This window comes from Odocoileus virginianus, chromosome 6 (genome assembly GCF_023699985.2).
Source record: "Odocoileus virginianus isolate 20LAN1187 ecotype Illinois chromosome 6, Ovbor_1.2, whole genome shotgun sequence".
Classification (NCBI taxonomy): Eukaryota; Metazoa; Chordata; class Mammalia; order Artiodactyla; family Cervidae; genus Odocoileus; species Odocoileus virginianus.
The window spans coordinates 34,809,990-34,832,808 of NC_069679.1; the positions used below are offsets into that span (position 1 = coordinate 34,809,990).

At 39.1% G+C, this 22,819-nt stretch overlaps 1 protein-coding gene and 1 pseudogene across 4 annotated transcripts in view; one reads left to right on the forward strand and one right to left on the reverse strand.

Annotated features, from left to right (window-relative positions):
• Window positions 1–22,819, reverse strand: part of ZNF609 (zinc finger protein 609) — a 193,182-nt gene that overhangs the window by 164,779 nt on the left and 5,584 nt on the right. For 3 of the 4 annotated variants that reach the window (XM_070469139.1, XM_070469138.1, XM_070469137.1), the window contains exon 2: window positions 1,186–2,059. The exons of the other annotated variant lie outside the window; for it this stretch is intronic. In XM_070469139.1, the coding sequence (XP_070325240.1) occupies window positions 1,186–1,932 (747 nt within the window). In that variant the 5' untranslated portion in view covers window positions 1,933–2,059. The remainder of the gene's footprint in view (window positions 1–1,185; window positions 2,060–22,819) is intronic. 4 annotated transcript variants of the gene reach the window in all.
• Window positions 11,405–11,797, forward strand: LOC110130416 (ribulose-phosphate 3-epimerase pseudogene; annotated as a pseudogene).

The following is a 22,819-nucleotide window of genomic DNA, read 5'->3' on the forward strand; positions in this document are numbered from 1 at the left end:
GATGTGCCAGAGGCAAGGACCAAAATACCTACAGCAAAGAAAAGACAAGCTAGCACTGAGAGGACACCACCACCCAAACATACACATCCAGCCTCTATTTATTAACACTTACATATGGAAATAGGTATTCCCTGTTGCAGCTGATGCAATTACAGAGAAATCAATTTATATTGCATCTGCTGGGATCAGCTGAAAGCACAGGGTGAGCAGAGAGCAGAAAATCAAGAGCCAATGAACAGCTCATTACCAGGCCAGCCGCTTTGTAGGAAACTGTAAGCTGCAAAAGTTTGAGGCAGCATGAGCTGACCCTAGAATCACAACCACCCTGCTCCAGACCTGCAAGCTCCATTTACTGAGACATGAACTAAGATAATTTTCCCAAAGGAGGAGAGCTCCTGGTGAAGCTGCAGGCACCTGTCCTTCCAAGTCAAGCAGAAGGCAAGGTATCGTTACACTGTTTGGCAGCTATTAAACCACCGGGAGACTTTGATTCCCAATAGTTGAGGGAGATACCCGGCCAAGAACTATACATTAGTGGCCAAGGACTCTCTTTCAAAGCCAAAATTTCATGGCCACAACACTAAAGCGTAAGAGCTGATTAAGTACCTCAGGACTTCCTGCTCCATTGTTTACTTGCCCCAAATGGGTCCTTTTGCTCTTTGGCAGTCACCAATAGAACACTTGGTAGATTACATGTAATGAAAATTATTTAACCCTTGTCTCTTCCAGAGACCCAGTATCACCATTTATCCCATTAAAAACAGCACTCAGCTGAAAGCCTTTTAAGCTTATCAACTTGTTGTTAAGTTTGTCAATCATTCTAAGGATGAAATGTTAGTCAAGCTGGGAACCACATAAAGGCTGATGCCAATCTCTAGTAACAAGTGACTCAGGTGGGACAAGGACAAGGTGGGAGGTTCTTGGCATATAGAAAATTCATTCTACCAAGCAGCTGCCCCCAACAACAGATATTCTTCTCCAAAATGTCCAAGCCTGCTGTTAATGAATCTGCAGGGAATCCCCTAATTTGGAACAAAACCACATTATCATTACCAGCTGCTCTGACCTTGTAATTGGTCATTACCCACAAACTAATGAGCCTCCCACAGAGTGCACATAGCATTAGGTGGTTAGTCTGGGGCAGTTCTGACTGGCAGTGGGCAGCCAGATCTGGCCACCTCTTACCTTTTCAGACTTGACTTTCTTTAGCGGGCGACACTCATTCTCCCCTTCCTCTGGCTCCGGTTTAGCTCCCAAAGGGTTGAGCGCTGCCCCAGGCTCAATAGCTATACTCCCGAGTGGCTCCACAGCTCCTGGATCCACCCCCGCACTTCCATCATACTGACCACCCCGTCCTCCCAAGGGCACTGGCTGGAGGACCCCAGGATCCTTTTCTGCACAAGTCCCCACTCCTTCGCTTCTCTCCTTCTTGCTCTTAGACGAGCTGTTCTCCTTCTCCTTTTTGGAGCCCGCTACACTGCGGGATGCCTTAGCCGCCTTCTCTGAGCCCTTGGGAGCAATAGCAGCAACCAGGCTTCCTGCATTGGCACCATCTCCTGAGCGTCCCTGTACCTCTTTCTTGCTAGCTGCCCCCTCACTCGGAGTGAACAGGGACGTCCCTGGAGTGGGTTTGCTAGTGTCTTTGCCACTCTTATTCCTTTTGGATTTGGATTTGCCTTCCTTTCCTTGAGGACCTGGCACTGGGGTCACAAACTTGATGTTGTCTGGCAGTGTGGCCACAGCATTGGGAGCTGGTATCCCCACCTCCTTTGAGCCTGACATTTCCAGTTTCTGCTGGTCCTTTTCCAGATCGGCGTCCAGGTCAATGATGAGATTCCCTACTCCAATGTCCCATTCATCCCCACTGTCGTATGTCTCAACCGGGTTTGCATCCACTCCTTTCCCTCCGGAGGCTCCACTGCTCAAGGACATCTTAGAGTCAACGTCCCACCTCAAGATTCAAGGCTCTTCCTTGCCCCCAGCTTTCCTAGTTTCAGCTTCAGCTACGTTCTCAGACCTGCCACATTGGTCAGTACATGCCCAGTGGACAACATCATTGCTGGAAAAAGAAAATGTAAAGAGCTGTTAAAGGAAACAATACAGGCAAAGAGGCAGCCTGAAATAAACTCCCACACAAAACAGTCCCTTGAAAGGTGGCTATCACATCACAATGGACAAGACAAACAGGTTCAGTTGTATTTCCAACCAAGTCACATTGGATCAAGGAAAAAGCTAATTCCCACTCCATCTCCCCAGGGGAGAGTACAATATTTCCAACTGCCCGGGGATTCTGTGCTAAGACTTAACTAGGAATTCTCCAGTTTCCCATTCCCAAGAGACTGATTTCTACTACCACTGCCAGCTGGCAATCTTCCAATATGGGCCCTGGCACATCCCCCAGCACAACTTTACTCACATCTCTTCTCCATGCTTCTTCTTGAATTATCAGAGATTTAGAACATTGCCCAGCAAAGGCTAAATCCCTCTACTAACAGGGCCTGTTCCTACTAAAAATAATATGGGGCAGGGGGAGGGTATCTAATTGCAGGTAAGCAAAAGAGAAAAGTAAACAGGACTGGGGAAAAATACAATATCAGGATAGAGACAAAAACTGCAATTAGAGGAGACAATCCTCAAAGAGGACTTGACCCATCAGCTTACATTCAGTTAGGCCAGCCCTATTAAACTCCAGGTTTCAAATTATGTCTATATAGCAGAATTCAATGTAGTCTTTCCCACTAAAATCTGCATGAAGATACACACACACACACAGAGAAAAAAATGTTACCCTATCAATAACTGAACAGTACTAAAAATCTTAATGCTAGAATGTGGTATAAGTCTCCCTATTCTTGTAAGACTGATGACACTACATTGATAAACATCAGAGCCTCACACATAGAACAGAGATAGCTAAAAAGAGGGGTGGGTGAAGTGGGTGGTTAAAAAGGAAATATATATATTTCCTTGGGGAGTATACCATCTCGAAAACCTGACAGCCAAAATATATCATCCAGATTATTACTTTATGATGAAGCCAAAGAATTCTGTTCTTACTTACTCCCTTGTTTACCATCTTTCTATGAGCATTTAGAAAATAACTCTCAGAAGATGGCAGAGCAGAAAGAGGAAACCAGAGGGGGCACAATGAATCCTATGAAGTAAATATCTTACAGGTAAATGCTATAGATAGAACAGGGATAAGACAAATTGTACCTTTCTGCCTACTCTCTCAAGGCAGTGTCAAAGAACCAGGAGAAGATGTCACTCTAGGAGAACAGAGCTATACCAAGTGAATGCTTGAGAGCAACTGGGATTTAAGAGAGAAAGGGCTGCACTTTAATCTGCCATTTAGCCACAGATCTGAGAAGAAAATCACTAGTGATAAAGAACCCACCTGCCAACAAGGAGGCATAAGATGCAGGTTTGAGCCCTGGGTTGGAAGATCCCCTGGAGGAGGGCAAGGCAACATCCTCCAGTGTTCTTGCCTGGAAAATCCCATGGACAGAGGAGCCTGGTGGGCTACAGTCTCTAGGATCACAAAGAGTCGGACAAGACTGAAGCGACTTAGCACACACGCACTGAGAAGAAAACACATCCTTTAACCAAGTAGAGAGCTTAGTGCCAACAGCAACCGACCAGTTGGCATTGAGTCCACATGGATCTTACTTCATAAAAGGATGAACAAAAACCATGAGGGAAAACATAAGAATTATGAAACAATGCAACCTGCAAGGTAAAAGCAACATAATCTCTGAAGAATTAGAGAAATGATACTGCTGAAAATGATCTAAAACTCTGAAGAAATTTTTAGTAAAATGCTTGGAATTCTCTATACTATCTACTGAGTCATTAAAAAAAAAATATGTATTAATTGCCTACTAAGTCCCAGGCACTAAACTATGCGCTGGGAATACAGCAGAAAATGAGAGTGAATAAGGCAGTGAAACACGATACTGAAAATAATTGTATTATGAAAGGCAAAGAAATGGGAACGCCAACTGAATCTGCACTACAAAGGATCATTAAAGCACAGTTCTGCCCGACATCATAATTTATCACCTCTTCAATCTCTGCAACTGTGGTGAGGCTTAGAGCACAACCCACATTCACCTACCACTGACCCTCTGTCCTCTGGAGCTGCCCCATCATTAGTATGTAATGTAAACCATCAGAACAACCCCATGCTTTTTTATTCTTGGAAAAACAACAGAACTTTCAAAAGACCTTCCTCTAAAAAACAAAAACTCTTTCTCTACAAAACAGGATGGTAATGAAACAGAGACTCTGGAAGGGTATATAATGGAAAGAATATAAAGTACAAGAAAATGTCAGAGCTCACTGGGAACTCCTGATGGTCTCACTCCACTGTATTGGCTTACCGGTCAAGTACGGAGCAAGATAAACGAAGCATGACAGTAAGGAAGGCAGGGCATTAAGAAGATAGCAGGCTGAAGTGAAAAGATATGGACTTAAAAGAATGTAATAAAAAAAAAAAGGAACATGCAAGGAAATGAAAACTGTAACACCAATTAAAATTCATACAGAAATCAAAAAAGCACAGAACTAAAACTGTGGAAGAAATTACAAGAAAATTTGAGATATTACTCTGGAGTAGTAGAGGATACTATTCCAATAGTAGAGGATCCTATTTCAAAGAAAAAAGGACAGCAAAAAGAAAATAATGAGGGAAATTAAAAGGAGGTATTTAATAATACTCAAAGCAAAACTGATGAGACTAGAACAAATGGGAAAAAAAGCAACCCATCAAGACATAATAGATAAGTATCACCTTGAACTGAAAAAGATCTTGAAAAAGTTCACTATTTTTTCAGCAAAATCAGTTTTTTTTTCAATTTTTTAAAAAGCCAAATTTGCACACATTCTAGCAAAATTTTTAAGTTCCAAAGAACAAAAATTAGGCCAACCTCAGACTATTCTGTAACAGACTATTCTGTAACATTAAATGTTAAAAAAGAATAAAAAAATCTTGTTTTGAAGAGAAAGTTATTTTTCAAGAATCTTACACTGAGTCATGTTGTTATGTGTTAAAACAATAGATTTTTCCATTATAACACACATACATCCATCTTGTTAAAAACTATCTGAAGCATTAAAGTCACTTCAGTGTAGCATAAATTTGAATAATTCCTGTAAACATAAATATCAAATTACTTTTATAATCTTAATGGTAAACTCAATGCATATATTCCTGGAGAAGATATGAGGCAAAGTCAATGCTTATAATAATGTTGAACCTCAAAAATTACAGCCTTAATATCAATAAAAAAGAAAAAAAAAAGACTTCCTCAAATTCTTTGTGTCCCAATTCCAAACCGTTGTGGCAAATTGCTTTGGTTTTTCCAGTAAGCAGAAATATTGCCATTAACATTTTTTTAAAAGTGCTTCTTAAAAAGTAGCTGGAGATGACAAGAACATCTGATAGTCTGTGCTCATTTTCTGGTTCCACATCTTCAGTGAGATGTTCATGAAATGGAGATATAGCCAAGAGTATTGTAAAACATCAAGAAGCCATTTCATAAGAGAAAAAGTCTTAGAAACTGGTATTCTTTAGTATGGAAAGGAGTTAACTGAAGGGAGATGGGTATGAAGGTTGCAAAGTGGAAGAGAAACTTATTCTGTGATGCTGAGGGTATAAACAGAACCAACAAGTAGAAGTTACAGAAAGACAGATGTTTAGTTCAGGGAAAAAAAACTGTAATAATCTGAAATTCCCAACAATGACCCACAATGCTTAATGAAGCCATAGCTCTATCACTGAAGGCAGTGATCAGAAAAAGCATCATCTCCTGGCAAGCTAATTACATGAAGAATTCTTCTGTGTGTGGTAGGGGTAGCCTGGACATGCCCAGGGCCTTTTTCAAATCTGAAGTTCTATTAATGTACCTATCAAAAAGGGCCTCCCCTGCTAGAAAACTACCTAGAGTTTCTGAATGACCAGAATGCCAACAAAGAAAACATATCCTGGGAACCAATAAGTAGTGGTCCTGATGTTCTAAGGAGAGCACCGCCCTCCTATTTCTGACTGTGTGTTAAGTAAGGACCACTTTTCAACCAGGTGACTCTTCAGAAATTCAGCTTTCCAAACCCAGCAGCCTTCACAGGAACTTCGATGGTACCTTTCCAAAGATATACTGAAAAATTGCCAAGGATTCTTTACCAGTCTGGCTGCAGCAGCCAAACCACTTTCCATCTGCTCCCTCCAGCATCCCTGGCTTTATGCAGCTAATAATCAACTCTCTGACAGGTCACTGCAGAGATGTTTAACCACAGAAGGAAGGGTAATCAACATGGTAGCTGGAAATGAAAAGCACTGACCTACTACTTCCATGGCAGAGAAAGTACAGAATCAGGAGGACCAATACCTTACAGAGACACACAGCACTTTCAACTTGCAAGAGTTTCTGTATATATTTTCCTCTCTTTTCTCCTTCTGCCTAACTGTACTAAACTTCCTTATGTACCAAATTCTGGAATTACTTGCCACTGCTATTGAACTTTGTTCTGCACCTGATCATCAAGAACTCTCCTCTGAGTGGCTATAGCTAAGGAACCCGTAATAGGCCATGACAATCACTCCCCATTCCCTGTATCTGTAACAACAAATGTTCAAATTCCCGTTTCCTCTCTGGAACCCAACTCCATCTCTCAGACTTCCAGCCCACAGACTGGTTTGTAATCACACATTTCAGGTCATTAATTGCTTTTTATCAGGACATATGCCATAGATCACACCACCTCCCTACCTCAGTAATGAGTAAGGCCTCTCTTCCAGGCTAAGAACGGGGAAAAGAGTCTTCATGAGAGAACTCTGGCTCTGCCCAAAGGACATAAACAGCAGCTGACCCTACTTATGTCCAAACACAGTAAGAAAAATAATACTTCTTTTTCTGCTAGATAGAGCTCTATATCCATCCGAGAGGACTTCAAAGACACAGGATCTCTTTAACTGCCAATTACCTATAGCTAATCTGGTCTAAGTGGCAAATTGTCCAGTGCTGTTTCACTATAAATTTAACTGTCCTCCCCTCCTGTTACAGTTTTTGGATCAATCTTCTCACAGGCTTTGGTCTGAGCAAGTGACAGTTGTGTTTGAGTGAGTATAATCTGCTTGTGACCAGACAGGTCACACACATTTGGATGTGAGGGTGATCAGTCTTGGCTAGCCAGCTCTCACCAGAAGCTGTATGGACAAAGAAAAATAGGCTATGCTCAATTCCAGGAAGGTAGCATGGTGTAGAAAAAAAGAAAGCTGAGCTTAGAATCAAGAGAAGTTATTTCCAGACTCAAATTTCCAATGCCTTAGCCAGGATGTTAGTCAAGTTGCTTTATTAAATATTAATTTTCTTATTATAAAATGGAGGGGGAATCCATCTTGTTTCTAAGCATATTATGAGGATCCAAATCTGAAAAATGTGACAACTCAAAAAAATAAAATGACCCAAATATTCTCATAATGTTCTAGGGTGTCAACTAAAAGAGGATTGTTTGACAGCTGTACAGGGATCTAAAGTATTTTAAATAAAGGAAAAATAAATACTTGAAAATCTTTTACAAATTAAATTATAGGTAGTACTGATATCCATTTGCGTTTTACGAAAGAAAATGGCAATCCTTCCTCTTTCAACTACTCAGTCGTTCTGGTTTTCCACGGAGCCTCGGAGTACCTTCAGATGTGGCTCATGAAACTACACTATAGTGACTGACAGAAAGTCTCCATTTTGCTTCAAAAATCCCTCAGGGCCAAGATACCAATTCCAAAGCTCATGGTTTTAACATCTGGATTATCTCTTTTACAAACTGTTCCAATCTACTAGTTTGTTGAGCCAACCACCCCTGCCCCGACAGGCCTTCAAATCTAAACTGTGTGAGGTTCATAGGGTTTGATGTCCCGGGAAACTATCACTAAATCAGTGGGATAAAACAAAAGTTGCAAGAAGAAAACCAAACTATACCATCTTCCCTGAATTTCAGATGCTACCCTGAAATCACATCATACTCAGTTAACCTCAGGTGAGGTCAGTACAACATATAAACCCTCAGTGGTGACTCAGCTTATCCAGCTGGAAGAACAGGCATCTCCCTCTCTACCTGCCACACTAGACCTCACTAATCAACTGCATTTCCCACTAGGGCTCTAACAACAATCAACTTTCCTTTGGGTCTCTCCCTTAACTTATTACATTCATTACTGTAACAAAGGAACTGTGTTATATCCTCAAGTACCACAGCTCTTAGCTTATATCTCCAATGGGAATCAAATACAGACAGACAGACAGAGCCAATTTGAGAAGATGGATCCAATTCAGCAGAGCTCCTCTAACCACGTGTCACTTAAGGACAGCAGAGCAAAAGTGCAGCATCTCTCAGTCCTTCAGTGTTTATATGCTGCATATCATGAATAGTTTTATGGTCTTCACAGCCTGCTATTCTCAGACAAAGACTATGAGGCTTGACCTGTTTCATTTCACATAATCAACTGACACATCCACTAGACAAAGCTATTCAACAGGGCTCAGTTGAGAGCCTTGGTGTTTGTCAATACTGCTTGGTACCAGCATACATTTCAAATAGGCTAAATAGCATACTAAATATGCAAATAATTCAGTCCCAACCCTACAGGGATTTACTGGTGGAACTGGTTCACAGAGAAAACCCTTACCAAGGTCTATGTGTAAGTAGGCCAAGAAGCAGAAGGCAAAGATCATCTAAAGTAGATGATAAAGCTTTACCATCCTCCCTCTCCTAACAACTGAAGGGCTCTGTAACCCTTTATAATTCAGTTCTCTTCCCCAGAGATAAAAGAGGTGATGTCAAATTCTCAAGAAAAAAGTGGAGTTAGCTTAGGAATCAGGAGATTTAAGAAACTGGCCCTCCACACAGAACTGCTGTGGCAAAGCTTTTCTATGGCTCAATTTCCTCGCCTCTAAAACAGGAAATAATATGGGTCAAGTTCATACGAATGAGGGAAAGGAAAAAACTCACGCATTTTTCAGGAAACATGAGGAATTACCTTCACTTTTATATTCTAGACCTCATCTCCCTTTCTAAATCTCTTAACTACTATCCTATAGTAATTCTAAAGCATACACAAAGAAAACTTCTCTATCAAAAGATAGTATCTACACTGTCAGACTAACCATAAAAATAGTGGGATCCACACACACATCCTTTAGGATATCTAAGCCAGACTGACTTCTCCAGCCTTCTCTCATGGACACACTCTGTCCTCTGCACCCCATTCCCACGTTACCGCCTCATGGCGTTTACCTCAGACATTCCCTGCTCACACGCTACCTCCCAGTGCAACGACTTGATTAACATTTCTTCCTTCCACCTGACTGCATGCACCCTGAGAGCAAGAGGCTGTCTCTCTTTTGTTCATCATTATATCCTAATAACAGGGTTTGGGTCACAGTACTCCCTCAATAAATATTTGGGTCAATAAATGAGTGAATGAACTCTGCTTTCCTCAATGGGCAGAACTGTAACAGTGCCAAGGCTGACATTTCTCTTCTTCATTCTTACTTGAGCTTGATTTGTCACTAGTTATAAACTGTCTCAATTACCTAACGGCCTTCAAACTTACCAGAACAGAGAGTGGATTTCTTTCTTCTAAGATACAGATAAAGGATACAGATTTATTAAGAGTCTAGGGGAAAAGTTAGAAAACAATCCAGTCCTCACATTTCTTAAAATGCCTAACTGCTCCAGAATATTCTCAGCCTTCAGCCTCATCCATGTAGAGCTGTTACCCAAAATAGGGCTAGCCCACAAACCAGGACATAACCAACCCACGGGAGCCCTCATACTTAAATGTATGATATGTTCTATCAGACTTAAACTGTCCAGGTATCACATTTTAAACACCTATGAATCAAAGAGAACAGAAGTCAGAAAAATGACCATTTCTGAGAGGAGTTTACTGACTGGGAAGAAGCATGAGGGAAACTTGTGAGGTGCTGGAAATACTCTATTATCTTGAACTGGATGATGGTTATATGGCTACATATACATTCAAAACTGAGTTATGCAATGAAGACTGGTATACTCAATGCACTTTATCATCTGCACATTATCTTTTTTAAAAAAGGTAAAAGAAAGAAAGTGAAAGTGAAGTCACTCAGTTGTGTCCGACTCTTTGCAACTCCATGGACTGTAGCCTACCAGGTTCCTCTGTCCATAGGATTTTCCAAGCAAGAGTACTGGAGTGGGTTGCTATTTCCTTCTCCAGGGGATCTTCCCAACCCAGGGATCAAACCTGGGTCTCCCGCATTGCAGGCTGATGCTTTACCTTCTGAGCCACTAGGGAAGTCCAAAAAAAAAAAAAAAAAAGGTAAAATCGTATACCTATGAATAAAAGGACTAGACTACTGGATCATGGTCCTGTTCCTAAAATAGCATTTTATATGATCACAGTAATCAGGCCAGTAGTCTTCACAGGTTAGGATATTTAGAGGGATGGAAAAGAAAGAAGGAAAGAAACTACATTTAAGGATTACCCTGTGCTTCACTATATTGTAAGGAGATTTATAGATCTGTTGGAGAGTCTGAATGAACTATAATAACAAACTAAAAATGCTGAGGTAATTAATGATATTAAACCCTGGGGAAAAAACATAAGTTACATAAGAAAACTACTAAATAGTTCAATAATAAATATTTACTTAATAAATAATGAAAGTGAAAAGTGAAGTCGCTCAGTCGTGTCTGACTCTCTGTGACCCCATGGACTGTAGCCTACCACGCTCCTCCATCCATGGGATTTTCCAGGCAAGAATACTGGAGTGGATTGCCATTTCCTTCTCCAGAGGATCTTCCCGACTCAGGGATTGAACCCAGGTCTCCAGCATTATAGGCAGATGCTTTACCGTCTGAACCACAGGGAAGCCCATAGTGGCTAAATAATGGCATGATAATAAATAATGGATACTGATAAGAGCAAAAATTTGATTTGATAAGGAGAGCACAATAGGATAGCATATTATTTTTTAGAAATACAGAAGTAAATACAAGAATAGGACTGAAAATCTTAAAGCAGTTGCCTACTGGGAGTGAGACTTGGTGATGGGAAGGGGTAAATAGTGGATTACTAAAAAGGGCATGGCCAACTGGGGTAAGGTGCCTTCATCTAGCTGGTCCTCTTGAGCAGTAGCTGGCTCTAGAGAAATAGCACCATGGCATCTGGCTACAAGCTGGCTTGTCCATCTTCAACAGTGATGTGGCCAGTTTAGGGGCCAAGTGCCTCCAGATGCTGGAATCTGAGTTGATTATCTGCACCTGGATATAATAGGCGTGGGGGCATTTTGCTCTCAAGATCACCTTTGGTCATCCTGTGGTAGAAAGCCTCCAAAAGCAGCAAGACCAGGACCCTTTCTTTGACATGTACATGAAGGTATACAGGCCAGAAAAGTGGGTAAAACCAATGGTGATAGCAGGAGCCAATCAATATATCTTTCATCTCGAGGCTACTGAGAACCCAGGAGCTTTGATCAAGGACACACAGAATAGAATGAAGGTTGGCATTGCGATCAAACCAGGAACTACAGCTGAGTATTTGGCACCATGGGATAATCAGATAGATATAGCATTGGTTATGACAGTGGAACCTGGGTTTGGAGGGCAGAAATTCATGGAAGATATGCTGCCAAAGGCAGGAGCTAACATGATCGTGTCTGGCGGTGCCATTATGAGGAGTGAAGACCCCAGATCGGTGATCAACCTATTAAGAAATGTTTGCTCAGAAGCAGATCAGAAATGTTCTCTTGATCAATGAAACCACAAGGAGCCCAGTGTTTCTTCTTATGAGATCTCCTTTTTACTGGAAAACAAGAATATTGACTACAAATCGTACCACAGTTCAGACAGTGCTGCTTTTCTGGGCAATTACTCATTCCAGTGACTAAAGTTCATTATGCAGAATGTTCCAAGAGGTTAGAAATTGGTCAGTATAACTTCATTCTTAGTGATGGAATTGAAAGATCAGTGTGGTAAAATACCATTTTTACTGGGAGACTTGATTTTCATAAAGAGTAAAAATATGGCTGTATTAAGGTTATGAACAGAAATATGTTTTAATGCCTAAGGAAGGTATGTTGGCTACTATGAAAAAAATTCTTCTCTGAATTTTTAAAAATAATTTTCTTTGGTTTCTTGGCTGTTTTTGGAAAACAAAGGAAGTTCTTCTGTTTTTCCTGTTTTGTGTCATTTTTTATTTATGTATGTGATAACTAAGTTTGCATCTGACTGGGAATGGCATACCTATTTTCCTAGCTTCAAAAACATTTATTATCATTTACTTTGTACCTTATATTTGATGCATAAAGTGTACTATTAAAAAAAATAGTGTATTACAGATTTTCATTAAAAGCAATATTTGACCTTTAATATAAAGCTCATGGGAGGACAAGAACAAAAAAAGTGTACGTATTAATCTGATAATGCAGATTATGCCACTTTAATGGCAGAAAGTGAACAACTAAAGAGCATCTTGATGAGGGTGTGAGAGGGGAGTGAAAAAGCTGGCTAGAAACTCAACATTCATAAAACTAAGATCATGGCATCTGGTCTCATCACTTCATGGCAAAACAGAAAGGGAAAAAGTGGAAGCAGCGACAGATTTTACTTTCTTGGGCTCTAAAATCACTGCGGACAGTGATTGCAGCCACGAAATTAAAAGATGCTTGCTCCCTTGAAGAAAGCTATGACAAACCTAGTCAGTGTATTAAAAAGCAGAGACATCATCTTGCTGCCAGAGGTCTGTATAGTCAAAGCTATGGTTTTTCCAGCAGTCATGTACAAGAGAGTTGGTCCATAAGGAAGTTGAGGCGAAGAATTGATGCTTTTGAATTGTGGTGGTGGTGAGTACCTTGGACTGCAAGGAGATCAAACCAGTCAATCCTAAAGAAAATCAACCCTGAATATTCACTGGAAGGACTGTTGCTGAAGTTGAAGCTCCAATATTTTGGCTACCTGATGCCAAGAGCCAACGCACTGGAAAAGACCCTGATGCTGGGAAAGACTGAAGACAAAAGGAGAAGAGGGCAGCAGAGGATAAGACGGTTAGACAGCATCACCGACTCAAAGGACATGAGTTTGAACAAACACGGGGAGACAGCAGAGCGCAGAGGAGCCTGGTGTGCTGCAGTCCATGGGAGTCGCAGAGAGTCTGCAGCTGCAAAGAGTCAGACACCACTTAGTGACTGAATGACAGCAATTAATCTGATAAATAAAACATTTAAAAATAACATTATCAAAATATATACTTCTCCAGATATTCCTGGATTCCCTTACAAGTTACAAAACATATTAATCCAATAATTTATCAAAAATCTTACGAGAGGCAAGAGTGAAGCAGGTATAAATGGGCAATGTGAGGTACCTTTATGGTGATGAAATTGTTTTGTATCTTGACTGTGGTGGGAATTCCCTGGTGACTCAGACGGTAAAGAATCTGCCTGCAATGCAGGAGGCCTGGGTTTGATCCCTGGGTTGGAAAGATCCCCTGGAGACGGCAATGGCACCCACTCCAGTATTCTTGCCTGGAGAATTCCATGGACAGAGGAGACTAATGGGCTACAGTCCATGGGGTCACAGAGTTGGACACAACTGAGGGACTAACACAAATACACACACTCATAAGTGGATACAACTAAAACTAGGGAAATCTGAACAACCTGGGTAGATTTTATCAATGTCAATATCTGGGTATGATGTTGTTCTATATTTGCATGACATTACCACTGGGGGAAACTGGCAAAGGGTACAAAGGATCCCTCTGTATTATCCTTACAAATGCATGAGACTCTTACAATTATGTTAAAAGTTTTAATTAAAAAAAAAAACCACAAAAAAACCTTTCTAGACTCTATTTCTAATTTCTACTGCCTCCAGTGTTAACAAATTTTATTTATTTAGTATTGATAACAGCAACCCAGTAATTAAGCTAAATTTATTTCTAATTTGAAAAGGTGCTCTCTATTCAATACAGATCCTAAGAACTGGTGAACAAGTTCTTCTCATCGCTTAATGGAATTTGATAATATTCCCACTGTCTTTAAAAACTGGATTTTTAAAAAAAAAAATCATTTTATAGGTTTTCATTAAAGCCTTCACTTCATTTGGTCTCCAGTTCTGATACATATTTCTTAGGGATGAAGAGAAGGCGCAGTATCACAAACATGAACAAAACTTGGTTTTGTACAGGGGGAAGTTTATTTTTATCTTTCTTTAGTTCTCTTCCTAATGATGCCTAGCATTTCCCTGGCAGCACACTGAACTAATTTTTCAAGGAATAGCTTACCAAGATTTCTAGTCTCCTCTAGGAGCTGAAATTGTTAGCTAGAAGTTACTCATGCTAGCAAAGTGGTTCTGACTTTCTGCCCACTTTTAATGTAATACTATCCACACTGAAGCTCACCTTCAAGTTTTCATCCCTCCCACACAGCCAAGATACTTCGGAAGTATAATCTTAAACAATTTGGAAACCTAAGCACTTGAAAGAGCTTAGTGTCATGAGAAAACCTGAATATGTCACTTCTGTAAAACATTTATTAAACTGTCAAATAAAATGAGTGTCACTGCTTAAACCCTTCCACCTAGAAGAACTTATCATTGAGATAATTTCTGGAGGTAATGTCATGAGAAATCAGCACAGTGCAATAAAAAAAAACAAAACAAAGGAGGAGGCAGGAAAAGCTCAATTCTAGACTTACTCTCCCTGTAGATGCTTAAGAATCTCGGGCAAGTCACTGCACTTATCTGAGCCTGTTATTTCACCTATAAAAATCTGAGATAATTAATACACCATTAAGTGCAATACTGTCAGTAGAAACTGGAATAGCACCCTGACATCAAACTCATTAATATTCTTACAACAAAATGAATAAGCATTTACTTGAAACAGAACAACAGTGAAAACAGCCATAAAAAGCCTCATTAGCTGAAGTCAGGTTTGTGCCTACCTTAAAAAAAAACAAACAACAGCTTTCAGAATTTGGGGGTTTTAGAACTGCAGAGAAGGAACTGTAGGCCTACATGGATGTGATTACTGTCAGAAAGTCAGTTTACTAATACAAAACATTTACTCCCATTCCAAGACTAAAGTTTTCAAACAGCCTTGGCCTGACTTTAATACAACTGAACGACGTCCACTGGTAACCACTCTGCCCACATACAACTGTCGATGGTTTGTCATCCGTGACTTCTCTTTATGTAAATTAACCCATCACCTTGGCCCCAATAAGTTACATTAATGATACCAAGTCATCTCAATGTTTAATTTACATTTTATCAACTTTCTAATATAGATTTCATTCCCCCCACCTCCAAACCCTTCTTACAGTGAAATCTACTTCAGTCCCTTCATGTAATGATCATAATACTTAACTTGAAGTGATGTACTTTCACTGAGAGTTACAGTTTATCCTTGAATTTTTTCCTAAATTCTAGGGTAGAGAGATTCAATCTCATCAAGTTTAGAGATGTGATCCAGAAAAGTGAGGCAGCTAGCAGAAAAAAAAAATGCGTTAGAACAACTAACTAGGTATTACCACTTCTGGAATAACTTCTGGAACCTCTACACCTTTTTCTGTACTTTATATGCATTCAAAGAGATTAATTCGTGTCCTAATTTCTTATTTTTTAAAGTTAAGCATTTATCATCATTTGATAGGAACCTTTAAACTGCTTGGAAAGAGGGAAAAACAGGTGAAAATTCTCTAACCTCTTCATCCCTGAATGGATCTTTCACACCAAGATCAGGTAGTCTTACCAATTTTCTAGCAGTCTTCTTAAAAAAGCAAAAACAAAAACTCTCACCATCAGTTTAGCAAATAATTTAACTATTATCTTTTTTCTCTTTCACCTAAAATTTCTAGGCAGCACGCATGACTAACCATCATCACTTTGTGGGTTTCTTCGGTCTTGACTGAAAATGTTTTCAAGTTTCTTTTAAAGATGCTTTTCTCCTCTCCACAGCCTCTGAGACTATGCCAAATGACCATCTGTTTTGTACGGTGCTTTTGATCCTTTGCTTTCTAATAAAATGTTTTTTAAGTCTTTAAACTTTCAGTGGGTTATTTGCTATTTGATATATTTCCACTGTTCCTACTGTACATACTTTATCACAGCTCAATTTCTTAAAAATGAATCCCCACATGATAGATTTTATTCTTCCTCTCCCTGAAGAATGATGAGCTTAATCAAGATATGATTTCTGTTAAACAGTGTTGACCTATAGAAACCTTTCTCAATTCTTGTTTGTTCCTCAAAGCAAAAATCCTGATTATTTCTTTGCTCTATAGGATCTAAAACTGCCAACTGTGCAAAGAGGTTTATCTTACTCAAAACCATATCTTTAAATTTGCTTTTAATAAAGTATTTATCCAAACTATTAAGAGTAAATAAACTCCACATTATTATTATCTGGTCTAATTTTGTAGCTTCTCCTTTAACAGTTTCAACTCAATCACATTATTTTGATTAGGACTGTGACATTTTTATTTAAGTAAGGATTTCGATCCTTATAAAAATGTAATCCCTTGTTGCCTGTGTCATCCCTATGAAGTGCACAGCCTAGCAGCACCATACTTCAACAATTTGTTTCCTTCCATCAAGTATCTGAGATGTGAATTAAATCATTGTATCATTATCTTGCCTACCAAGAAAGGAGAAGGAAAAAAATTATATAAGGATGACAGAAATGGCACTCATCATGTTTATGTAGCACTCTTAAATAAATCTAATGCTTCCGATCACAAATTCAGGTAAAATATATTATAGACTTGTTGTTGGAAGAAAATGTCACTTCACTGTTATATTACCTACCTCAATGTGATCTTGTTAAAACTGAATTTCTTTCTTACAGAAAGGCTCCATAAGAAAAAGAATATTACCAGATACTGTCCTGCATTTCCCTCTCTGTCAGATGGTGTTACTGAACTCATCTGAAATCCACACTGCCAGATTTCTAGCTCTGTTAGGACTATAATGGCATGCTAATACAAACCCCAGAAACAATACTACTGAAAAACAACTATCACTAGCAAACTAAGCTATGTTAAAAGCATTTCTACTAATAAAGCAAAACTACTTGGTCAGTTAAGTTAAACTGAGACCTTTTTAACCAATACAGAAAAATAATGACATAACGAATTAACAGCTACTGGCTTTAAAATTCACAGTATCAGTCATATATTACTGTACCACTTGAGCGTATGTGGTGAGAATCTATGACGTCAAGTCTGAGATGCAGCAAATCCTGACAAAGAAAAGCAATGTGATATCTGCCTAGGACCTCTCTGCCTTAAAGTAACAGATTTTTCTTAAGCATCAATCCCAAGTTCATTAAGAACCTTTCTTCTAAAATTTTATATCAAAAATAGCACATTAAAAAAAAAAGCACATTTTTATAGAATGGCAAATAGGCCTCCTTGTATATTGCAACCGCACAAGTCGATGATATAAATAACTAAAAATTGAGTGTACAGGTACCCTGCACCTCTCAGCTACCTCAAATGGCACACAGTATAACAAACAGGCTGAGAGCCTGATGTCCACAAGGAGCATTCTGCACAACCCAAGGACAGAAATAAGACATTACATCTCTACACATTAGGTAGGAATTTTAGCTTCCAGTCAATTACCAAACAGCAGTCTGGCCTAAGGGATTTTTGTTGCCTATCAACTTCATGTAAAGAAAAAAGGAGAGAGGTAACAGGAAAAATAATGAAACAGTAGAAAGGTTAGGAAAGAGCAAGCAAGGGAACTATAAGAAAGTTTACAAAACACAAGCCAAACAAGAGAGCAGCAAGACATCACAAGACATCTTCACCCTCAGGCTGATGAATTAGGTATTGAGACTTCCAGAACAAAGCCAGCTATGCATTGAGAGGAAATCAAAATAACACAAACCTCAAAATTAAAATTTTAGGCTGGGAGCAAAGTGTATAGTCTTCGAAAGCTTATTTTTAATGAGCTACCCCAACCCCCAGAGTTGCTGAGACCTCACTAGAAAGAGGGATTATCATGATATTGGGCTTTTCCCTTTGAGGAAGGAGAAAATTCAGAGGCCTAACTCACCTATTACTCAAGGTGCCCAAGGCTCAAATACCACTCCTCAGGGAAACTGGCTATAAGACCTTCTGTTCTACCCATGGTGTCTTCCAGACATGACGGCAATTTTCACCATGATTAACTTCTAGGAATGCCAGTCAGAGGAACAGCCAGGAAAAAAGAACATATTTCCCCCTCACTGTCGGCTAGACCCTTTGGAACAACTACAGACAGTGCCTCTTTCTATCTTCTGGGCAGAAGAGCATTCAGCAACCCCAGGGAAGTGCTTAACAACCCAGTAACATACTAGCACCATATTACTCAAAGATGTCGACTCTAATCATCTTATTTAAAGCTGCAAGCTTCCTACCTCCTTCATCTATTCCTCCTCTACACTACTAACCCTCCCTACTCTGTTCTATTTTTTCCCACATCAATTATCACTCTCTTTATACTATATAATTATTAATTGTGCTTATTTCTATTTCCTTCTGTTAAAAGACAAGATCCATGGGGTTGGCATTTTTTGTCTATTTTGCTCACTGATAGATCCTACTCAGCTTGGACAGAACCTCACATATAGTAGGACTCCAGTAAATATTTATGGAGTGAAAGAAGTAAATAAGAAAAACTAAAAAGACCTCTTGGAGACCAACAATATCCAGAGGGCCCAACAATGCCTGTGCTCCTCTAACAGAATCAGTCTGGCTCCCGTGCCTGACCTATATTACTTGTTTGTCATGTACTACCTCTCCTCACCCCAATTCCTCCATCAACTAGGATATACGGAATCACAGTACTACTGCAGGCAACTAAGGGCGACACATGATTGTCCTTGAGCCTGAAGGATTTCTGAAGGCTTTCGTAGTCTGCACCTTGTTTCCAGGTTATTCAGTCCGGGACAAAATGTGTTAGATGCAAGTTATCTTAACACAGAGAGAGTTCTGAAAAAAGAAATCTCAAGAAGTTTCCATCTTCAAAAAAACAAATTCCAATTCAATTCAGTAAGCATTACATAATAAAGTTATATTCAAAGCACTGGGTTGAAAGTCAGGGGAAACAGGAGACTCAGGTCCCTTATGGAGTCTAGAATGAAGGAGGAAAAAACATATTCACATCTAATTATAATCAAAGACAAGGTAAGACACAGTGCTATAACAGAGATCCTAGCAAAGAGTTAAAGAGATACAGAAGAATACAAAATCAATTCTGTTAGACACAGGTAGATAGGAAGAAGAAAGTTAAGAAAGTCTTCAGGAAGGAGATGAAATTTTTTGGTAGGTTGAAGGAAGAGTCAGATTTGAAGTTGAATGCCTTGGAGCAGGGAAGGGCATTCCAACAAAAAAGAAAAGAAAAAAACTAAGGTGCTGAGACTGAAAAATGCAAGGTAAGCAGAAGGAATGGCTGTAAAAAGAGTGAGAAATAAATGAAATGAGACTGAAGAAGGCCAGGGTTGGTCAGACTTATAGAGGATATTGAGTGCTGGCCTATATAGGCAACAAGGAGTCATTAAAGGTTTTCAGCAAAGAAGTAAAATAATCAGAACTACATTTTGAAAAGTCCACACTAGGATTCCTTGCTACATACTCTTCTAGAAACAAATTCTTTCCTTTCAGAGCACTTCAGCTCATAATCATACATTCATTAATTGATTGCTGTTTTCCCCAACTAGATGTGTAAATCATGAATAGACAGAGACCACATCTGGTCTGGCACAGTGTTCAATAGATACAGGCGTACCTTGGAGATACTGACCACAACAAGAAAGCAAATATCATAGTAAATCAAGTCACACAAATTTTTTGCTTTCCAGTGCATATAAAAGTTATGTTTATAATATACTGTAGTCTATTAAGTATGCAATAACATTATGTCTGAAAAAACAATATACATACCTTAATTTTAAAATGCTAACCATCAACTGAGCCTTCAGCAAGTCACAGGAGTAACGTCAAAAATCACTATCATAGATCACCGTAACAAATATAATAATGATGAAAAGTATGAAATACTGTAAGAACTAGAGAAATACTGTGACACAGAGACATGAAGAGAACAAATGTTGGAAAAACAGTGCCAACAGACATGCTTGACACAGGCTTGCCACAAACCTTTAATTTGTAGAAAATGCAGTATCTGTGAAGCACAGTAAGAAAGGGATGTCTGTATAAACTAAATAAAAACTATAATAATAATGCAGCAGTATATGACATGTAATACAGAAAGAAGCATTAACCACGAGGTTACTACAATAACACACAATATGGAGGCCTAAACTAGGTCAGGTGAAAAGGCGACGCCGAATGAAAAGATATCTAGAATGATTCAAATTTAGTGAATGATGAGATGAGGTGGTAAGGAAGAAAAAAGAACAAAATACAAACCCAAAGTTTTGTGTCATGGCAACTGGAAGAAATGTAATGCTTAGCAGGGAAAAGGGTAAGCAAATTCCAGAAATGATGGACTGGAGGTACATTTGAAAGCAAATACCAAGTAGAAAAAAAATTCCCCCTTTCCTCTATACCATTCAGATTCATAGACTCGGTGAGCCTTACAATTTCAATGTCTCTTCCAATTTCTCTAGCTCTATTGCTAATACCATTCTTGCTGAGTTTCACATGAAACCTCAGAATTTGTAACTGCAGTTTACAAGGTACATTCCTAAATTCACTACTGCTCACATGAATGTTCATCCCAACCAAACCCACCTCACCTAGGAATATTATCAGGAACATTCTGGTAACATACCAAAAACCCACTGGCTTTACTGTGTACATAGAAAAGACAATGCTGCCTTACTCTATAAATACTGAACCACAGCCTAAGAAACTACAGGTACTAACATGCAATGTGGTATCAGCATACAATGCAATGGCCTAACTGCCAGATTTGGATTTCAATCACGGTGCAGCAGTACGATTTCCAAAGGTTGCACAGCACCTATTCTGGCCACTGTCCAATTCAAAACTCAGACACTTGCGGGGGGGGGGGGGGGAATCTATCTACAAAAGCCACTTATATTTCTAATACAAATCTTTCAAAAATCTCATTCAAGTGGAACACTTCCCAAAATAACTTTCAGATTACCTGAGAATTAGTAATGCGCTACAGATGGCAGGGAATAAAGCAGAACACTCCCAGGACTTTTTGAGTCCAAAATAAACAATAGTTCCTCCCACCAAATTTTTCTATTACGGACTGATGGATGTTTTAAGTACAAATTTAAGAACACTGAATGCTTCTTCCAATGTTCAAAGGTAGATTAAACATGTGATTTTGTTATGTTAACAAACACTCCCTCAAAAGAAAGAAAGAAAAGACCATCACCCTCTTAACATTCAATAAAAAGCTGCTATTGGAAGTTCCAAATCCAAAAATTAACTGGGAAATGCTGATTAAAATTCTAACTTGGGGGCTTAACAACTAGGTTATACACTTTTATTCCTTTAAACTACTGGAAAGCAAAGACTTCCTAACATCACAGTTAACCCTTGAACACTACGAGTTGGAACTGTGATGTTAGGTCCATGTCTATCTGGATTTTTTTTTTCAATAAATACATACTACAGTACTGCACAATCAAAGCTGGCTAGAACCTTGGATACTGGAAGGCCAACTACAAAGTTACATGAGGATATTTTTATTTCACTGGGGATGGGGTGACACCCCAACCCCTGTGTTGTTCAAGGATCAAATATACTACCAATTTCAAAGTTCTTAAAGTCACCCATCAGCTTCAGATTGCTCAGTCCCTTTTAGGGGGTATTTCAGAGATTCCCTCTTGTTGGTCAAACTGCCTATTTTGCATTCAAGCATTAAAAATAACAATTTTATTTTCTAAACAAAACAGTGCGCAACTTTTATGCAATCCCAATTAACTCAAAGTAAGTTTCCCACTAACTGGACAGAAACAGAAAAATGCCCAAACCCACCTCCAATATGAGTCCCATTTGGCTAAAGATTTCAGATATAAGAGATTTAAAGATCTTAAATCCCTGGCTGACTACACAAAATTACTTCTTATTGATATCAGGTAAATCCTTCTAGGTTTGATTTCCTTTTCCCAAGCTGAGGTTCTTTTTCTGCAGCTTTCTGATCCCCACTGCTATAGCTGGAGCAAGCTAGAAGAAGATATATTTGACAAACTGGTGAACCTGCAGAATGAGGGTACAAGACTCTCCAAAAGAAGACAGCTTAGTGGGGGAAAAAAAAAAAACCAAAACAATATACACATATCAAAGAGAAGTGAGAGTCCCTGGAACTAAGGTTGCACTTATTTGCCCTTCTAAATACTGACACAATTAAAAAAAAAAAAAAAGCTTACATTAATCATTTTTGCCCCGTTCTTTCATCAAAATCTTGATATCGTAAAATTCAACAGTACATGGAACCTTTAGAGATGATCATGTCTAATATGCTCATTTTACAAATAAGGAAAAGGAAAACATAGGAGTGACTAGCACAAGGTTACACAGCTTGTTAGAGGCAATACAGTGATCAGCATCTGGGATTTATGGCGCACAATTCCATGCTTTTTCCTCTATGCTTTAAAAAGCCATATTAGCAAACATTTTACACTATTAAATCAGAAAATAAGTAACTGTAACTAAGCCACACAAAAATAAAATTTATCCATATGAAGAGAACAAAGGGTTAGACCAGGAAGTACCCCAAATCAAACAGAAAGAAGCAGCATTTGTTCACACAGTACATGCTTTCCTAAGGGCACAACTTGGCACATGTT